The 21,418-nt window shown below is 44.1% G+C and overlaps 1 protein-coding gene across 5 annotated transcripts in view; it reads left to right on the top strand.

Moving 5' to 3' along the window:
• The first annotated feature begins 269 nt into the window (after positions 1-269).
• The window catches only part of SLC44A5 (solute carrier family 44 member 5), a 371,344-nt gene continuing 350,195 nt past the window's right edge, over positions 270-21,418 (top strand). For 2 of the 5 annotated variants that reach the window (XR_011975904.1, XM_072649869.1), the window contains exon 1: positions 291-611. Coding sequence is in view for 4 of the 5 variants with exons in the window: in XM_072649869.1 (XP_072505970.1) it covers positions 575-611 (37 nt within the window). In the remaining variant the exon portion in view is untranslated. Of the gene's footprint in view, positions 612-21,418 lie in introns of all 5 variants that reach the window. The other 3 variants (XM_072649867.1, XM_072649877.1, XM_072649871.1) reach the window with 3 other exon arrangements.

Below are 21,418 nucleotides of genomic sequence, written 5' to 3'. Positions count from 1 at the left end.
CGGCTCAGTTCCGACGGGACATCAGAGGCTAGGGGAGGGAGGTAATGAAGGAAAGAAAGGTGTGGAAATAGGGAGAGGGAGGTCACTGAGGGCCAGTCGCTCTGGAGCCTGGGATCGGCCTTCCATCGGGCAAGGGCAGCAGAGGCGGCGGCGGTGGCGGCGGCAGCGGCGGCAGCAGCAGCAGCAGCAGCAGACAGGCAGGAGCAGAGGCAGCAACAGCAGCAGCATCAGTCTGGAGAAGAAGCAGCAGCAGCAGGCAGGAGCAGAGGCAGCAGCCGCTTCTGCACCATCAGCAGCTACAGCAGGAGCGGCGGGCAGCCCCTGCCAGCGGCGGCGGCGGCAGCAACTCCGGAGGGTGCCAGCCGAGTGGGCACAGGGCTTAGGTGGGCAGCTAGCTCTGGGGGAGTCTGCCTCTGCTTCTCGGATGCCATCGCAGTTACAAAGAGCGCGCTGAGCCGAGCCGAGGAGAGCCCGAGGCGTGGGCAGAGAGAGAGCGGGCGAGGGAGCCAGGCGTGCCAACCCTGCGAGATCCCGGAGCTGCAGCCAGCCGCCCACGGGGAGCCTGGGGACAGAGATGGGGGCAAAGAAGCGGGAGCGCCCCCACAACTACGGTGAGTCCTTGCTTCCGCTCCTGGGTCCCCAGACGGCCCCCCAGATCCCGGTGCTCAGCTTCTCCTTGCCAGTCTTCGCTCCAGCAGTGCAAAGGCGTGGAGGGGGAAGTTTCCTTTCTTTCTTGGTGGGTGGAGGGCTTGAGGTCAATAATTGCCTCCCGGGGCGCCGGAACAGGACTCTGAGATGGGTTCACCAGCTTAATTCAGAGAGGGCTCCGGGAACTGGCCCCACCCGCATCGCGCTTTTCCAGCTATCTGTTGCACCTGCCTTTCTTTGGGCAGTAGAGAGATTAGGGGCTATTAGACTCTACCCAAGCTCCACCCTACTGGGCTGGAGGATCTAGCGCTCCTGGCAAGCCCGAGGACCGCCGTGATCCCTAGGTCCTCTTCCTTCCCGAGCCCGAGAAGTTGTGCATGGTGCTCACCGAGCTCCATCCTGGACCATGCTGCAGCTGCTTGGCCTTTCCTGGCAGGCGGAAGAAGAGTGAACTTGCTGCGGGGCCAAGGATTTTGATCCAATGTGTGGGTGCGGGGTGGAGGGGAAGGGGAGAGTGTTGCTTTCTGCTGCCGTCCTTCGACCTTTCCAGATGAGCCCCAGAGAGTGATTCTCCCGCCCCCCAACCCCCACCGTCCCCTTGCTGCTGTTATGTGGAACCCAGGCTTCCAAAGTTGGCAAGTTGGGGAGGGGGCCGTGTCCAGAGTGGGAGGCGCTCTGGAGCTTGCAATCAGGGGGGCCAGCGATGGTGTGTGTGGGGGGGGTTCGGGGGGGGGGGGAAGCGAGCCCAGCCGAGCCAAGCGTCTAGCCCAGGAGTCTTGGGGGAGGGCTCCTGCCTGTGCCGAGGCAGTCGCCTGCCTAGGGGAGGGCAGGGAGTGTATCAGAGAGGGTGGGGAACAGGTGAGGCGTTGGAGGGGTGCTGGCCGTGAGAGCTGAGGAGCAGAGGACAACGCCATCAGTCAGGCAGCTCTCTGGGGAAAGCAGCCAGTCCCAGGAGGGAGTCTACAGCACTGCGGAGACCAGAGGGGTTTGCTGCAGGTTCATCACCAAAAAAGGCTGGTACGGGAGGCACAGGCCGAAGGGATGACCGCCTCCGCCTTGAAGCTAGACAGGCTTCTTGTGAATTGGGATCTTAGTGAGGGAGAAGACAGACGTGGTGGGCTGGCCCTGGTCCTGCTGAGGAGGGTGGGCAGAGCAACTGAGGGCAGGGCTGGGGGCGCTGCCCACCATCAGGAAGATGGTCCAGCTGAGTGGGGGCTTTGAGCTTTGCTTTTCCAATCAGATCCCGACCCGAAGGAGCCACGTTTCCCTCCAAAGGCCACGAAGGGACCCAGACTTGAGCTCTCGAACTCAGTGGCCCCCAGGATCTTTTCTGTTGTGGGAAAAGGTTTTTACGCTCTTGAGTTACGAACTTGGGGAAGCCTAAACCACACCTGAACTGGCATTCTTTTCTTTTGAAACCCCACGATCGTGCCAAGATCCCTTCAAAGGTTTGCTTGTTTTTTTAATTGTCAGTGTTTGCAGAATGTAGGCTTCTTCTAGGCAGGGACGGTTTTGTTTCTTTGTCTCTGACTCCCCGAAGAGCAGCTCCAGACCTGACCCATTAAAGGGTCTGAAATAACTGTCCAGTGGAATAGTTAATGGAGAAAAATGCCTTGGCAGCTGTTAACTTCCTCCGTTTCCTATTAGTATCACCTTCTTATTGTGAGAGGTGACCTTAAAAATGTCCCAGGCACAATGAGGCTCTAACTTCTTTCACAACCCTCTTCATGCTCTGAAAACACTTTATTGAAAGCCAGCTTGGGGAGGCCCTTCAGCTGCATGTTGGCCTTAGAGGAAGTTGCTTATTTTCTCCATGGAACCTATGGCAGAATGAGGAAAACAGGCTTGGGACATCGGTTGATGGGGCTGGGCATGGGTGGAGACACTATTGCCTGCCCCCTGGCCTGCCCCCTCAAAACATGAAAAACCTTCCAAAGTTCTCCGGAGAGTAAGTACAACGGGAGAGCATCTATCACTCACCAGTTGTAGGCAACTCCACCTGTAAAATGAGAGGACAGGGTACTGCAGTGTAGACTAGACCACTTATTATTACCCATGTGACCTTGGGAAAAGTCACTTCACTTCTAAGGTAAAATGAGGCAAATGAATCAAATGCTCTTTTAGGTGCTTTCTAGGGCTGCTCTATGGTCCCATAACCCTTAAAATGAATCCTCTTCAGGCAGAAGCTTGAGAAGAAGACATTAAAGGGACTTTCAGGAGGTATGAGCTGTAGTAGGAGAGACTTCATTACAGAATACAGGAGGAGGCTGTGCCTTGTCTGACAAGAGAGGAGGCTTGTGCTGTCTCAATTTAGCTCATTCGTTTGTGGAGTGAATAGGGATGATTATGGCTCAGTCACAGAAGGGTTAACTGCTCCCCTGAAAGAATTCATGTCCGAGAGCTCCCATGACAAGCTTTTCAAGGACTGCCATGGCAGTGTGGTGGAAATGAGGTTTTCATATGCCTTGTGTTGTTTTAAGGGAGACCAATAATATTTACCACATCACCATAGGATGCATCTTCTTCTGTCCTGGAACGTCAGGTGTTTTATCAGCTTATTTAACTTTTCCCAGAAGAAGGGAGATTTTTGGTTTGTCCTTGGAGTCTCCCTATGTCAGGACACGAATGGTTATCATGTTTCTGAAACCACAGAAGCAAACTGGAGACATTTTAGTCCCAGGACTTGTCTCCATTGCCCATTTTTGCTTTGAAAGATTCTCCGTTCCTCTCTGCCAGTGACAGCTGACAAGGAGCTTACTGAATTCCTTCTCCTAAATCTATTTCTGAGCTAACTCAGGCTGATGGCTAGCAACCTGCTCCCAAGATTGAGCCAGCTAGTGGAAGTCCACATTTGTCCACCTGGTTTGCCTGGGCACTTGGCTGGCTAAAGAGCTATTGGGCTTAGGGATATTACCTGCTGTTTGGGTTATCTTTTTAGGCAAGCCACATCTCTGCTTAGCTACACTGCATGGGGGGAGGCCATTTGCTGAAGTCAGTGACAGGCAAGTTGCTCATTGGCTTGCCAAGTCCCAGCAATAGAGAGCTTATATCTAGAACAGACAGAAACTGGCTTAAGGGAAATGCAGTTTCTCCACACCAGCAGTGAAATAAGATGAGCTGGCAGTATTTCTCAAGGGGGTGATAGCATTAATTCAGGACACCTCATCAAGAAGTCATTTTTTCTGGCATGGCAAATTAAATGTTTATCATTTTCGTGTTTATGATGCATTTATGTCAAAAATCCCTTGAGTCCACCAACAGGAAATGCCTTATAACAAATCCAAAAAACATTGTCACTGTCAGTAGAACAAAAACTGCTCAAATCATTACGTCCTTTAAAAATGGAGCTTCTAAGACGGAAACTGTTGGAAAGTACCCCAGAGGGACAAAAGGGGGGCAACTTGGCCAAATCCCTCTGTTATTGTCAATAAGTGGCCAATCCAGCCTTTGCTTCAAGACCCCAAGGGAGGGAGAACCCACTGCCTCTAGGGCCAGCCCAGACCACTTTCGATGAGCTGTAATTATTAGGATGTGTTCTTCAAATTTAGAGATTATTTCAAACTTGGAGGATAAGTAATGCTTTAGATTGATGATGGAATAAATGATCCAAAAGGCTACGTTACTCTCCTCCTGAGGGGAGGATCTTGTATCCTTTTACACTGATAAAAAATCTTCTTCCTTACTTTGTACCTGTCTTAGACTCTTTGATCCAGAGTCTCTCCCTCTTTGATCCAGTGCCTGACTGATTTCCTATTGCTCCAGGAGCTGGACCCTTCAATCATCTCCGCCCTCTCTCATCTTCACTTTCTCTTTATCACTTTATTGACTCTTTCTCTACTTCCAACAAACATGTCCAGGCCTTCACATCCTTCAGAACTACAGGCCTCCACTTGATCGTCCCACCTGCATAAGTGGTTGTTCTGTCATTTCTCGCTTTCCTTTCCCATACAAAAACCTAACAAAGCTCTGCCTACTTGTTTTAGTCTTCTACTCTCTCACCTTCCACTCACTTTTCAAACCCTGACTGGCTCTAAGGAAGCTTTCCTCACCCAGCTGGCCAGTGATCTCCTAGTGGCTAACTTAGGACCTTTTCTTAGTTCTCACTCCTTGACCCCTTTGCAGCTTCTGAGGTGCCATCTTCCTCCTCTGACCCTAGTGTTTTCTCCTCCCCTGGTTTTCTTCCTACCTGGCTGCTGTTCTGGAATCATTACTCAAATGTCTAGTCTCAGCATAAGTGTCCTGCAAAGCTCAGAACTGGGTAAACTCTTGCCTTTTCTGCCTCAAAGATCTCACCTGTTCTGGTGAGTTTAATTATCAACCCCGCTCCCCCCACCAGATGATTCTCAGGGGTATAACCCAGCCCTCATTGCTTCCTTCAAATGCCAGCTGGATATCTCCATCTGGGGGTCCTGGAGGTACCTAGTCTCTTCCCTCTCAAACCGATTTTTTCTGCACTTTCCTAAAGTACAGATCTGATGTGCCTGTCATTCCCTTCCTCAAGAGTCTTCAGTACTTTTGTATTGCCCAAAAGTTTTCAGTTTGGCCATAAATGTAAAGGTGTGCACACACAGACACACACACACACACACACATCTATATGCTAATTTGTGTTTTCATTAATACATGCAGCTATTCATGTGTATTTAACACATAAATTTATGAATGCCAGTTTATATCACCTGTAATCTTGCTCCAGCCTTTCTGGATATATTTTCCAACATTCCCCTTTCATACCTGATACTTCTCAGGTGATCCACTCTCTGCTTCTGGTACATAACATCCCATCCCCCACCTTAGCCTTTGTACAGGCTGCCCCTCTTCCGAGAATCCAAATACTCCTCACCTTGGACTCTGGGAATTCTTTCTTAGCTTCTGTAATGTTAATGGGATTTAAGATCTTCCAGGCCATTTAATAGGCCTCACATGGAGCCCATTAAGGGGAGCTTGTGCTTAGGGGAGGCTTGTTTGCTTAAAGGTTTGGTTGTGATGCCTTCTGGCTCTATATATACTCTTAGGTTATCATTGTGCTTTGGGGCTCACTCATTGGAAGAGGGTTCATGTGATTTGCCCAGAAGAGACTTTGGGTAGCCATTAAGGAACCCCCAGCTTTGAAAACTCTGATGTTAGTGTTTCTCTCTCTGGTAACTATGTATGTATGTAATACTCAGACAGTTGACTCTATCTGTTGATTTGTGATGTATGTATTGCTTATGGTCAGACAGTTAGAAGCCCTGTCTGTTGGTCTTTCTATTTGTAATTTTCTCTGAAGTTCAGGGTGCTGACTTTTTCTCTGGACTAGTGAATGTAATTAAAGAAGATTGTTGACTCCTTAAAGAGCTAGCTTTCCCAGTAAAGCAGATTTAAGAACCGGGGCTAGCAGCCCTCCTGGGTATGCTAGAGTGCTTGTTACAGCTTCCTTCAAGGCTTAGCTCAGGTCCCAACTCCTATGGGAAGTCTACCCCTGGAGACATTAGGACTCTCTCCCTCCATGACTTATCTTGATCTTATTTAGAGGTTTCCTTTGACAGAGCTTCTTAAACTTTTTCAACTGGCAACCTTTTTTCAAGTTTCGACAGCGTTTGCTGTGGGCACGTCCCGTGTAAAGTGCACATCCTTTGTGCTCAGAATCAAGGCTGCAGTGAGATTGTGTGATGCAGCACAGGCTGGAACTGCCAGAAACACCTTGAATTCATTATGCATTTAATTTTGAATTAATTTTTGGTTGTTACATGTTCAGAAAACTTTTACTGTTGCCAGATTTTTCGGGATCCCCATATTCAGTTATGTGACCCCATGTCAAGTTGTGACCCACAGTTTAAGAAACACTATCCTTTGATGTTCCTAAAGTGTAATGTAAACATCTTCCAGGCAGGGAATACTTTGGGTTTGTACCTTTTCACTACCAGCACTAGAATAATACTTGACATATAGTATAGGTGTTTGTAAATGCTCATTGAATTAAATCAGAATGCATCAAACACTTATCAAGGACCTTCTATATATATGCTATCTGTATATGCTAAGCACTTTGCTAAGTGCTTTACAAATGTCTTATTGGATCCTTACAACAGACTTTGAAATAGGTGCTACTATCATCCTTCTTTTAAAAATTGAGGAATCGGAGGCAATTAGAGGGGAAGTGACTTCCCCACAGTCATGCAGCTTGTGTCTAGGAAAGGATTTGAGTTGGGGTCCTCCTGAGGGTAGAATCTGGGTCATGACCCCATATGGCATCATGTAATTGAATGTAGGGATAGTGAAAAATTTAGCAAGGGTAAAAGGTTTCTGAACAAGTGCCAAAAATTGATTCAAAATTAAATTAGTAATTAATGTGAGGTGTTTCTGGCAGTGCTTCCCCATGATGCATCAAGAAACTTCATTGCAGACTTGGTTCTGAACACAGAGCATGCACACTTTGCACTGGACATGCCCTCACTCCACACAATGCCAACAAACACTGCCAGAAGCACCTTGACTCAGATCCGAGACTATTGTATGTTATAAATTGCAGGGGGTTTTTTTGTTTGTTTTTTTACTGTACCTACAAAATCATTAAATGAACTTTGGTTTGGGATTAGGACGGAATTATAACAATTTCTGAAATGGCCCTAAATATCCTTCTGCCATTTTGGACTATGTATGTGAAGCAGTGTTCTCAGCATTGACGATTATAAAATCAAATTATCTATCAACTCTGAAAAACCTTGAACATGCTCTATGTTCTGTCATATCAAATATTCTGCCAAAATTTAATTCTTTATAGCACATTCATCTCATTAGTATGCAAATTTGCTTTTATCTTTAATAAATATAAAATTATATGCATACCAAAGAATTGTTTGAAAATACAACTTCTTTATGATTTATTACCAGCTAATATTTGATTTGTGTACCTTTTTATATACCTATATATTGGGGATGATGTAAAAAAAAATTTGGAAAAAGTTTAAGAAGCACTGTTTTAGACCTAGTGCTCTATGCACTGTGGTTCCATCTAGCTGCAGCTAATGAAATTGTTGGCTAATACGCTGAACGAAATAGAATACATACCACTTTGAATTACAGACATGCAGGGGAAATTCCTCATCATGACCTCCCTACATTGATACAAGATGAAATCATGTGTGTGTATATACATGCATGTATATGTGTGTGTATGCCCAAGTGCACATGTACATACACACATACTTGTCATATGCATGTGTGTATTCATATCTCTATTCCTAATTCTGGTTTTATTGGTATAAGGAAACTCCCAAGATGAAAACAGCCTCCGTTAATGTAAATGGGCAGCTCCTCCATAACTTCTGTTTTAGGGCTAAATGCCTTGGTCATGATCACTCAGAGATTTTGTTCTGGAGACAAGACTTGAAGCCAGGTTCTTTGGAATTGTCTTGGATCGCTGTATTGCTGACAATAGCAAGTGATTCACAGTTGATCATTGTAAACATTGCTGTTACTGTGTTCCATGTTCTCCTGGTTCTGCTCGCTTCACTTTGCATCAGTTCATAGAAGTTTCCCTAGCTTTTCTGAAAGCATCTTGCTCATCATTTCTTATGGCATAGTAGTATTCCATCATAATCACATGCTGTAACTTGTTCAGTCATTCCCAAATCGATGGGCATTCCTTTTCTTTTCAATTCTTTTAAAAAATTAATAAATTTATTTATTTTTAGTTTTCAACATTCACTTCCACAAGATTTTGAATTCCAAATTTTCTCCCCACTTCTCCCCTCTGCCCACCCCAAGACTGTGCATTCTGATTACCCCTTCCCCCACCCTGCTGTCCCTTCTCTTATCCCCTTCCCCTCTATTTTCTTGTAGGACAAGATAGATTTCTATACCCCATTGCCTGTATGCCTTATTTCCCATTTGCACATAAAAATTTAACATTCATTTTTAAAACTTTGAGTTCCAGCTTCTCTCCATTCCTCCCTCCCCATATTTTCAGCTATTAGCCACCACAAAAGACGTGCTATAAATGTTTTTGTATTTATGGGTCCTTTGAGGACTGTAGATTCAGAGTTGGAGTGGATATCAGCATCTTACTATTTCAATCTCCTACTTTATGAATAAGGAAACTGAGGTACATTGAGAAGTTAGGTAAATTGCCCAAGATCATGCTCAGGTAGTAAGCATTCAAGGCAGGATTTGAATTCAGATCTCTTCCTTCTGAGTTCAGAATTCTTTTCACTAAACTTCATGACTTCTGAATAGCCTACTTCCTAATTGTAGGGTTAGAGTTAGCTCCAACTAGATGAAAGGCAGTATACTGGAAGCTATACAAAGTCAGAATGAAAAAGTCACTGCCCTCACAGAGTTTATATTCTGGAGACAGGTTGGAGGGCAGAATATGATAACAGCATTCACAGTGCTTTAAAATTTGCGAAGCATTTTATGCATGCTAATCTCATTTGGCTTTCACAATAGTTCTCTGATACTCAGTTTATCCCCATTTTCCAGATGAGTGACTGAGACCAAAGTGCATTTAGGGTTAGGGTTAGGGTTAGTACCCAGAATCATACTGCTAGTGAGTATTTGAGGCCAGATTTGAACTTGGGTCTCCCTGACTCCAGGTCCAGTGCTCTATCCATGGTACTACCTGCTGCCTAACATTTACACAAGTAAGTAAAAAACTCTGTAGCTGCTCTCACATATTTGAGAGACTGTCCATATGGAACAAACCTTGCCCTTATTTTACACCCCAAGATTGGCAGGGAGGGGTACAAACTGTGATCAGTGGTGGAGTTTATAGTGAAGAAATTTTAGTTAAATATGAAGAAGGACTTTCTAACAGGAGGGGCTGTTCCAAAGATGGAAGAGAGAATGCTTAATGAGGTAGGCTGTTCCTCGCCATTTGAAGTGTTAAAGCAGAGGTTGTTTGAAATATGGTTAAATGAGAAATGATGAGAATCCTGGGAGAAAGTGAATGCTTTTCATCCTAGAGTTCATTAGTGCCAAAGAGTGGAAGGTGAATTTTGATATGTCTTTATAAAAATAGATTTCCAAAAGTTCAGCAAAAACAATATAGGCATCATTGCATTGGCCTGAGACTCAACAAAGGAATGGGTGGCTCTTGTGAGCAAAGTTCTGCCAACCCTGTTGCAGATAATCCTGATGTGGATGAGAGAAGGTAACTTTAAAAACCTCACTTGGCTGTCCTGGGAGCCTTCTGACATGTACAAAAGATGCCCAGCCCAAGAGGGGCACAAAAGGTGTCCTGGCCCTTTAAGAATGATTCAGGAAGACCAACGCCAGGATCAGCTGAGGCTTGTGGAGGATACTAAGGGATGATGGAATGGGAGGATGATGGAGGATGCAAGACAAGGTGGGTCACTCATCCCCTGCTCTGTAGCTGTCTTCTGTCTCAAACATCACCTCCAGGGGAGCTGGTATTACTGGGGAGAGGGATCTGATGAAAAATGGACTGACCAAACAGAACAGATTGCTGGGGAGCCAGCTTGTTTGTAACCGAGCACCAATGGAAGGCACCCATGGTCCCTCAAAACTGGCCTAGTTTCACTTCAGTCAAGTCTTGGAGATGGTAATGTCCCACTGCTTCCAAGGCTGTGGACAAATACTTGGATGGCACATTGCAAACTTTAAAGCACCATTTCATGCAAGTGATTATTAATATTATTATTTCCTCAGCAATGAATTGAATGAAGATAGAGAGGGCGTGCTATTGAGCTGATATGGGACACAAAGCTAAAAGCAATAGCTGACACCTTGGATGGTAAATAGAGTGTGAGCCAGGAATCTGGCTAAAGACTGAGGGCACAAGTACAAGAAAGCAAGTCAGGTCCTCACCTCCAAAGGTGGAAGAGGACACATAAAAGGTGGGAGTTAGAAAGGGCTTCATTGGTTTGCAGAGGAGCTGCCTAAATGGGGTTGGTGCCTAAAGTGGAGGCAGCTTGGCTTGTATGTGGTGGCTGGGACAAAGTAGAGGTGAAAGTGTAGGTCAGATGGTCAGTCAACAAGCATTTATTACTCGCTTACTATGTGCTGGGTTCCTGGCTAACCCATCAGAGTACTGGGTGAGTCAGAGGCAAAGACAAAATCAGAATCTACAAAGACTGGCCGCTGGAATGACTGGTCTAAGCAAATAAAATGAAATTCAATAGGAAGAAATATAAAGTTCTGTACATAGGTTCACAATACCAATTTCACAAGTACTAGTTGGGAAGTGGGGGGTTTCTTAGGTTTTAGATCTTGGCAAGAATCAGAAGCAAAGGACTGAAGTTATAAGGGAATGTACTTTCAATACAGAGGATCCCCAAAGTCTCAGTGCAGGTATATCTTATACCTGGGGAGAATGATCTGTAAGCTACCCCTGCCCTAAGACTTTTAAGACACCCTGTATAATGAAGAACTTCTTAGCAATTAGTGGTTTCCAGTGAACGATCTGCATCTGTAACTAGAAATCTTCAACTAGAGTTGTAATACCCGCTTCTCAGAGATGTTGAAGGATTCAGACACTGGGCAGGGTGTTGGACTGTATGAATTCTGAGGTTTCTTCCAGTTGTGGGATTGTCCCGTTTCATGAGGTGCAATACTAAGTATATTTCATTGTGACACTCATGGTCTTTGTGTGATTGGATGGTGTGAGATTGATTGCCCTGAAAGACTTCCCCTACCAAGCAAGCCCCCACCTCCAAGTACTTGGGATTCTTCTACACCCACTTTGTGGAGCCAAGGAACTCTCTCTGTTATGTGGCAGTGATCTCTTGGAGAGAGTGAACACATTCTGCCACCAACAACCCCCTTGAATTCGTTGATCAGATCAGCCTGTCCTTAGGGAAGGATTCAAAGGAAGAACTAAGAGAAAGGAGGAGCCTTGGACCAGTCAAGGCTTCGAGCAACAAGTTTTCGTTCACTTGTGTGTTCTGGGCCAGGTCACTGGTCTGGGGTTACAAAGAGCCCAATAAAATAACCCCTTCTCAAGGACCTTCCTTTCTGTGAGATGAGAAGCAGTTTAGTGGAGCGGAAAGAGCCCTTGGTGGGGAGTCAGGAAGACCTGGGTTCAGATCCTGTCTCTGATTCTAACTGGAGACCCTTGACAAATTGCTGAACTTCTTGGGCCTGCAGAATGAGGGGCTTTGACTGGGGGGGGGCCTGTGAGGTCCCTGCCACTTCAAAATCTATGATTCTACTAGGAGCAGATGTCTTCCTAGAGAGGAGAAGCTTCCTCACTATTGTCTTATGGGCCTTTGTACAGCATCAGTAAGGAGAACAAAGGGACAGGAAGGGGTACACTAGAGGGAGGGGGACAAGAGGGGGGACAGGAGAGGGGGATGGGGGTAGGAGAGCTTTAGGGGGCAGGAGAATTTGGGGGGAAGGATTTCTTTTCCCACTGGCTGTTCTCATTGGCAGAATGAATCCTTCCTATTTCAGTGGCATGAATCATAACACATACATGGTGACTACAAAGCACTTATCTTCTTCATCCCCATTCCCATTCTCTGCTAGGGATTACAAACAGAAATGGCTGAAGGGCTCTGCTTCCCTGTTATAGGAGAAAACTTAACACAGTAACATATCATGCATATAGGATAAATTGACTTCTGGGCCAGAAGAAGGAAATGCTGAGTCTCTGCCAAGATGGCGGGGCTGTCCTCAGCTTTCTTCTCTTTGCCTTCTGCTGCTTCTTGCCTGGTGATCTCATCTACTCTCATGGTTGCAGTTATCATCTCAATGTAGATGACTCCTCTAGCCTCAGTTTCTCCCCTTGGTTTTCATCCTACATCTCCAATTCCTCCCTGTACATCTCCACCTGAGTCGAGCTTATACCCCAAACTTGGTCACTGTGTCTGAAACTGAATGTTGTTTATGATTTCAGATGAGATTTTTGGAAAGTGCTTAGCACAGCAGACTAGCCTGGCTTAGTTTAGCCCAGGACATAGTAGGCTCTTCATACTATTGATAGCTAAGTATCAGAGTAGAGATTTGAATGGAAGATTTCTCACCTCCAGCCTAGCACTGGATCCATTGTAGCATATCAATCCATCAGCCAATCAAGAAACATTTATTAAGTACCTAATGGGAAGTAGCTGCTGTGCTGGATGCTTGGGATAAAAGGTCAAAATCAAAACAGTCTTCATACTAATTAGAAATTCCCTTCCTTCCCTCAGTCTCTATTGAAACACTCTGCTGACTTCCACACTGATCCAAGAATCTCCTCTGATGAGGCCTTCCAGGTCTGTAATATTAATGTAGTGTTAATTAGAGTTAAAAGACCTTCCCCACCCATTAATAGTCCTCAGGCAGAGCCTATTGAGGGAAGCTTGAGTAGGAGAGGCTTGTTTTGTAGGAAGGCCCACACCTTTTGTTAATTAATGAGGCACTGGGTCAGGAGGGTCATGATGCCCTATGGCTCTGAAAAGTGCATGTGTGTGTGTGTGTGTGTGTGTGTGTGTGTGTGTGTGTGTGTACGTATAAGCATGTATACACGCATATGTATATGTATATACATATATGTACATATACATATACACATATGTATATATGTGTATATGTGTGTGTATATACATATATATATATGTATATATATATATACACTCTGAGATGAGGTTTTGCTTTGGGGCTTAGTTTTTAGAAGAAGGTTCATGTGCCTTGTGAGACTCTGGGTAGCCATTAAGGAGTCCCCAGGCTTTGAAAACTCAGATGATGGAGCTTCTCTCTCTGATAACTATGTATGTATGGAATGGTCAGACAGATGGGACTGTCTGTGGGTCTGTGATGTATGTGTTGCTTATGGTCAGACAGTGGGAAGTCCTGTCTGTTGGTCTTTATTTCTCTGCTTATATTTTCTCTGTTGGTGTATGTGATTAAAGAAGATTGCTGACCGCTCAAAAATTGGTTTTCTTTTAGAAAAGCCGATCTAAGAACCCGTACTAGCAGACCATCCTGGATGTGTCAGGGTGCTCGCTGCTATAAGGTCTAACTCTGGTGCTGCCACCTCCATGAAGGCCGCCTTAATGCTCCCCAGACAAAAGACATGTCTCCCTTTGACCCTTGTGTGCCCCTTCTGTTTGTTTGTCTCCTATTCATGTCTCAGATACTTATATTTTAGCAAGTTAGGATCAAGGACATAATGCATGCAAAGTGCTTTGTAATCCTTAAGACCTATAGAAGTATTGGCCATTATTCTTTCTTTGACCCTCTCCTGCATGTCTTTTGTTTTGTGCATACTCAGGGCCTGGGACAGTACAGTGCACATAGTAGGTGCTCACTGGATGCTTGCTGAGTTGAAACACCCACTATTCCCCAAGAATGTGTTAAATGATTCTTCTTCATTGGCAGCATGCTTAGCAAGCGCTCTCCTGGACAAAAGGCTCAGATGAAAATGCTGCGTTAGGATTCAGAAGTCTGTGTTGGTGCCTGGAGTCAGAGCAGACTTTAAAGATTGTCCACTCCCATCCCTTCAGTTTATGATGTGGAAACTGAAGCATAGAGAGGCTGTTAAACTTGCCTAGGATTACATAGATATATCACCTGAAAATAATAAAATGGTATTTCTTTATGCATTCCTTAATTAGTATATTTTTTCATTATTTCAGATTGACCTCTCCTTCAATTATTTGAATCAATTTTATGGTGCATTACATTTTTCTGAAAATAGAGTTTCTATCGCTTGGCAGAGAATCTGTTCTGTGCAGTCCATTGGTTCATGCATCACAATGAAGACTGTGGGTCTGCTTGTGAGTAGCTACATCACCAGAATTTATGAGTCTCAGAGGCCTCATATGTTTGGGGTTTAACATTAGCTGAGAGTCTCCTAATTGTTCCCTCTGGTTCGAGTGTCTCCTGCTCTCTAATCCACTCTCTACATGGCTGTCAAATTGATATCACTAATACACATATATGACCATGTCACTCCCCTTCTCAAAAAGTCCTCAGAGACTCCTTCTTGTCTTGAGGATAAATGGACAGTTCCCAGCTTGGCCTTGAAAGTCCTACATGTTTCCAGTCTTATTTCAGAGGAAATAAGAATGGAATACATTCTTTGTTCCAGATAAAACATCCTGTTAGATGGTCCCCACAGTCCATCTTTGGTCCTTTATACCTTTGCTCAGATATACTCTTACATCTGGTATGTAGTCCCTCATTACCTCTAATGATTCTTAAAATCACTGTAATGATTTGTGTGTGGGGGTGGGGTGGGATGTGGGACTCTTGGACTTCTTGATTGAATCAATCAAAGCTATGAACTAAATGTGAACAAAGTTTAGGCATTTCCACCAACCAAAGGTATTTTAATAAGGTACACCAGTGAGTTCAGATTGACTGAATAAACTCAGTCTCAACTTGTAGGTCTTCTACATATTAGCAAGCTAGTTCCATATCCAGGATGATTCCTAGGTCTGGGAGGATGGAGGTGAGAGTAATTCACCTAAGCTCTGAGGAGGAAGGAGAGACAGCCTATGTCTTCTTCTCCTTTTCCCACCATTAGTGTGTGTTCAGGAATGTGTATTCATACACATGGATGAGGGCAGGGCAAAAAGGGAACATAGATCAAATGGCACCATGTACACAAAATACAAATAGTAGAATCTGTTTTTTAATAAAATTATTGATTCATTGATCACAGGAGAAAATATTACATTTTTGTATTGTTGTTGTTTTTAAATGACTACTGTCAAGTGTTAGTCTCTCTGTTTGTCTTATTTCTGTCTCTGTCTTATTTTCATCTCTATCTGTCTCTGTCTCTCTGCATCATCTATCTGTGATCTGTTTCTATCACCTGTCTCTATCTATCATCTATCTATCTGTCTGTCTGTCTGTCTCTGCCTAGTATCCTGCTAGCCTGCCTGCCCATCAGTCTATCATTGGTTTGCTCTCTCTCTCTCTCTGTCTCTCTCTCTCTGTCTCTCTCTCTCTGTCTCTCTCTCTGTCTCTGTCTCTCTCTCTCTCTCTCTCTCTCTCTCTCTCTCTCTCTCTCTCTCTCTCTCTCTCTCCCTCCCTCCCTCACACTGGTACAAAGTGTCTATAGACCACAGTCCAGCCTTGGCCATGTGCACAGCGTGGCAAGGATAGAACAGCAGCAGGCCTCAGCAGGCAGAATCCCTGGTGGTTCCCAGATTGCTCAACCCACAAATGCCAAAGACAGCTTCAAAGGTCTGTGAGAAAGCTCTTTCACCTGGGTGAGAAGAAAACTCAGTCTGCCCCTGCTGGCCCCAGCCAGTGCAGTGGCAGCATCCATTTTTGGAGCCCTCTGCCTAAAGACCCTGGGGGAATTGAGCAGCTGACCTTGATCTCAGCCCTGATAGGTAGTCCTGGAGTAAGGAAGAGTGCTGATATGGTGGAGCTGGAAGAGGCTCTGTACTGGGAATTCTACTCACATATTCTGGGCAGAAAAGCTTGCAGTAGCTCCCAGATCAGAGCACAGGCCAGGAGAGGAGTAAATTTCTCTCCCTTGATTGTGCCACCTTGGAAGAACTGAGAATTTACAGGTCCCTAGAGTAATTGGCTGGGAAAATTTCCAAAAAACTAAGACTATACCAGGCTACTTTCTTGGTGAACAGGTATTTTCCTCCATCCTTTCAGATGAGAAAGAACAAAGCATACCATTAGAGGAAGACATAAAAGTCAAGGCTTCTGCATCCCAAACTTCCAAAATAAATATGAAATGGTCTCAGGTCATGGAAGAGCTCAAAAAGGATTTTGAAAATCAAGTAAGAGAAGAAGAGCAAAAATTGGGAAGAGAAATGAGAGCAATGCAAGAAAATCTTGAAAAGCGAGTTAACAGTTTGCTAAAGGAGACCAAAAAAACGCTGAGGAAAATAACACTTAAAAATAGACTAACTCAGATGGCAAAAGAGGTCCAAAAAGCCAATGAGGAGAAGAGTGCTTTAAAAGGCAGAATTAGCCAAATGGAAAAGGAGGTTCAAAAGTTCACTGAAGAAAATGCTTCCTTAAAAATTAGAATGGAGCAGATGGAAGCTAATGACTTTATGAGAAACCAAGAAATTACAAAACAAAATCAAAGGAATGAAAAAATTGAAGACAATGTGAAATATCTCATTGGAAAAACTACTGATCTGGAAAATAGATCCAGGAGAGACAATTTAAAAATTATGGGACTACGTGAAAGTTGTGGTAACAAAAAAGAGCCTAGACATCATCTTTCATGAAATTATCAAGGAAAACTACCCTGATATTCTAGAACCAGAGGGCAAAATAAATATTGAAAGAATCCATTGATCACCTCCTGAAAGAGACCTGAAAAGAGAAACTCCTAGGAATATTGTAGCTAAATTTCAGAGTTCCTAGGTCAAGGAGAAAATATAACAAGCAACTAGAAAGAAACAATTTGAGTATTGTGGAATTACAATCCAGATAACACAAGATCTAGCAGCTTCTACATTAAGGGATTGAAAGATTCGGAACATGGTATTCCAGAAATCAAAGGAATTAGGATTAAAACCAAGAATCACCTACCCAGCAAAACTGAGTATGATACTTCAGGGGAAAAAATGGTCATTTAGTGAACAGAGGACTTTTAAGCATTCTTGATGAAAAGACTAGAACTGAATAGAAAATTTGACTTTCAAACACAAGAGTCAAGAGAAGCATGAAAAGGTAAACAGGAAAGAGAAATCATAAGGGATTTACTAAAGCTGAACTGTTTACATTCCCACTTGGAAAGACAATATTTGTAACTCTTGAAACTTTTCTCAGTATTTGAATAGTTGGAGGGATTATACATGCATACATATATATGTGTGTGTATATGTATATATATATACATATACACACACATATATATGTATATATATAGACAGAGGGTACAGGGTGAATTGAATAGGAAGGGATGATATCTAAAAAAATAAAATTAAGGGGTGAGAGAGGAGTATATTGGGAGGAGAAAAGGAGACATGGAATGGGGCAAATTATCTTTCATAAAAGAGGTAAGAAAAAGACTTTTCAATGGAGGGCAAAAAAATCAAGCTTACTCTCATTTGGCTTAAGAAGAGAATAATATGCACACTCAATTTGCTATGAAAATCTAGCTTACACTAGAGGAAAATAGGGGAGAAGGGGACAAGTGGGGTGGGGGATGGTAGAAAGGAGAGCAAATGGGAGGAGGGGGTAATTAGAAGTCAACACTCTCAAGGAGGGACAAGGTCGAAAGAGAGAACAGAAGAAATGGGGGCAGGATAGGATGAAGCGAAATATAATTAGTCTTTCACAACATGACTATTATGGAAGTCTTTTGCATAACTGCACATATATACCCTGTATTGAATTGCTTGCCTTCTCAGTGGGGATGGGTGGGGAGGGAGGAAGGGAGAGAAGTTGGAACTTAAAATTTTAGGAACTAATGTTGAGAATTGTTCTTGCATGCAATTGGGAAATAAGAAATAAAGGCAATGGGGTACAGAAATATATCTTGCCCTGCAAGAAAACAGAGAAGATGGGGATGAGGGAAGGGAGGGGTGTGATAGAAGGGAGGGCAGATTGGAGGAAGGGGTAATCAGAATGCATAGTGTTCTAGGATGGGGGAGGGGAGAGATGGGGAGGAAATTTGGAACTCAAAATTTTGTGGAAATGAATGTTGAAAACTAAAAATGCACAAACATTATAAAAAAGAAGTGCATATGAATATTTCCAGCCTTTGAGTCAGGCTTGTATATCCAAGAACAATGCTTTTGGCTTTTAAAAATAGATGTTATGGACATTTTATATTTGAGAAAATATAACCTGAAAGTGTTATTAAAAGAAAAAAAATCAAAGCTCTTTTCAAAGATTCTCACAGCAGCTTTAGATATATAAGCACAAAATACTAGAAACAACCAAAGGTCTAGCAATAGGAGAGGAGGGGAATGGATTGTAGTCCATAACTGTCATGATGCAGTTATCATGGACAAGTATGAGGGATACAAAGATGCAAAGGAAAAAACATCTAATTCAGAACTGACTAGAGAAGCAGTGACTAAGAGCCTCCTGTTACTAGCTCTGCCACTGGTGCAGAGAACACAGACCAAATATGAAGACAACCCTGCTCTCTCTGTGAGCTCAGACTCTAATCACTAGTCATCACACGAAGGAGGGGCCAGGTGGGCCTTAGGTTTGGCCAGGGAAAGTAGTAGAGAAGGCAATGAGCCTCTAGGACCTTAGGCGACAGGGGCAGAGCCAATGGACTCTGGCCAAGATCCAAGGCTCAGGGTAGATTGGAGCCCTGGCTAACCTCTGGCTGAGGCAGGGATGGGTGGTGGTGGTGAGGGCATTGAGCATCCCTCAGCCAGTGGGCAAAGGGGGATTAGGGCAAGCTTGGGAAGGTCCATGGTGTCTGGTGGTGACTTCCAGGAACGGTACTTGTCCCAGTTCAGAATAGAGCCCACAATAAATAAGAGAGAGGGAAAGAGAATGAGAATGAATGGACAAATGGTGCATCCTAATGAGGAATTAGAAGGAGGGATTGAAAACCATATCATGATACTTTAGCATTTAAACGAATGCATTTAAATGTAAATGGTTATTAAGCAAGTTTAATTGCTTGTATTGATGTTCGATATTAAGCCTTTAATAAAACATTTATAATAAAAATGCAATAGAAATACAAGGCTTGTAACATCAGGTGTCATTTTAAGGGTGGTTAAATGCCAGTTATTCTTTCTGTTCAAAATGGGCATGTTTAGCTGATGTTCAGGGTTGAATATAGTCTCAGAAATGCCTATTTGAACATATTTTTAGAAGTTAGGAGAGGAGGTCTCACTATCCGAAAACCTGAGTTCTAATCCCATCTCAACCACTTACTACTGTGTGGTCCTGCATAAATCACTTAATCTCAGTTTGCCTCAGTTTTCTCAGCTATAAAATGGGGATGATAATAGCACCTAAGGCCCAGGGTAGTTGTAGGATCAAAAGAGATAATGTTTGTAAAGCACTTAGCATGCTGCCTGGTGCATAGTAGGTACTGTGTGTATATGTAATATGAACACAAATGTACATAAATGTCTAGAAGGCACTCTGATTCTAAATCCACCACATCATTGGAACCTGCCTAGAAGAAGGTAACCTATCTTTTCTCGGAAGACCACACCCTAAATTCCCAGTAGATTCGGGGAGCAACTCCCAGGAGACACTGGGGCACCTGTAAATGAACGTGTAGGAATAGAACAGAAGCCCCTTTTGGAGACCTGGAGGTGGGAAGGAGGGCCACAGTTCAGCATTCCTTTCTCCTCATTTGAAAGATGGATAGGAAAAGCTCCTGGTCGGGTTAGGGCTGACTGGCAGGGATGCGGCTGGGGAAGGATCTGGCTCTCTAGCATGGCAGGTGATCTGGCTGTGAGATCTCCAATCGCTTTGATCTCTTTCCATTCTGGGCACTAACGCTATTTGGAGCTGGCTGCTCTCTCTCTCCGGCACTCTTTCAGCCTGTTTTCTTCCTCACAGACCTTCAAACCTGGTTTTCAAAAGCGGACCCATTTCCAATAACTTCAATCTCCTTTGTCGTTTTCAACATTTGTGGTAGCCCATGTGCTTGGGCGCTGGAGCATTTCAAAGAATGCTATCACCATAATGAAAGCTTGCTTTTACCTTGCAAGTTGAGACCTACATAACACTTCAGATAGGGAATGAAAGAACCCGGTATTTATTAAACAACCACCATGAGCCAAGCACTTTACAACTGTTATCTCATTTTATCCTTACAGTAACCCTGGAGGTGGGTGTCTTTATGATCCCCATTTTACAGATAAGGAAACTGAGGCAGACAGCAGTGAAGTGACTTGCCCAGGGTCTCACTGCTAAGTGTTCGAGGCAGGATTTGAACTCTTTTCTTCCTGACTTCAAGCCCAAGACTATTCACTGTGCCTCTTAGGTGCCTCCTTATAGAGAAAAAGTGCAAGTGTGAAAGGCAATGAGAACTCTGGAGAGGAGAAAGGTCTCAGAAGAGTCAGGAAGAAGGACAGAGGAGGAGAAAGAGGAGGAGAAGGGAGAGGAGGAGGAGGAGGAGGTGCTGGTGGCTTTGAAGACTCCCTTTCTGTGGTTCCTGACTTTGAAGTCTGCTTTCTTTCATGAGATCCCCATCAGGTGGGTGGAGCTTTAACATGAGGTAAGAAGTAATGCTTCAGGTGAGCCTGACGTGGAAAGTAACAGCAGAACCACCCAATGAAATAAAAAGAAGTTAGAAAAATCGAATTAGAATCAAAACAGCATCTGAAAGGAGAAGACTCTTCCATGCTGAAGAAAACCTCAGGGAGCAATGAGAGGTGCCCAGGCATGGGGAAGTCAGCTGAGCAGATGTGTACATGTGTGTGCCTGGGGTATACATGTGTATGTGTGTGCGCTTGTGTGTACACATGTGTGTCTGGGGTATACTATGTATGTGTGTGTGCATATAAGTGCCTTAAGCATACACTGTATGTGTATGCACACATGTGCACCTTGAGTATGCTTGTGTATGCGTGGGATAGAGGGATCAACATGGGATAACCACAAGAGGAGTAGACGCTCAGATCATTAAGGTGTGCAATGTGCTCCATGAACACACACCCTCTCAATGGACTCTTACAGCAACCCTGTGTTGGACTATGGGTAATATTGTATCACCCTCATTTTTCAGATGTGGAAACTGAGGCTCAGAGAGGTTGGGTCAGAGGTGAGGTTCCAAGACAGGTCTCCTCTGTTTCCTATGGGTGTTGTACTTGTGGCACCATGGACTGCTTCTTCCATTATAAGCCGTGAAGCACTAACCACAGTCAAGTGTTATGATTAGTAGGACTTCAGGCCACACTGTGGCTCTTGCGTTATCAGGGGAAAGGGT

The sequence above is a fragment of the Notamacropus eugenii genome, chromosome 2 (assembly GCF_028372415.1).
Source record: "Notamacropus eugenii isolate mMacEug1 chromosome 2, mMacEug1.pri_v2, whole genome shotgun sequence".
Lineage (NCBI taxonomy): Eukaryota > Metazoa > Chordata > Mammalia > Diprotodontia > Macropodidae > Notamacropus > Notamacropus eugenii.
The sequence above is the reverse complement of the archived record's forward strand: the minus strand, read 5'-3'. Positions and strand labels throughout refer to the sequence as shown.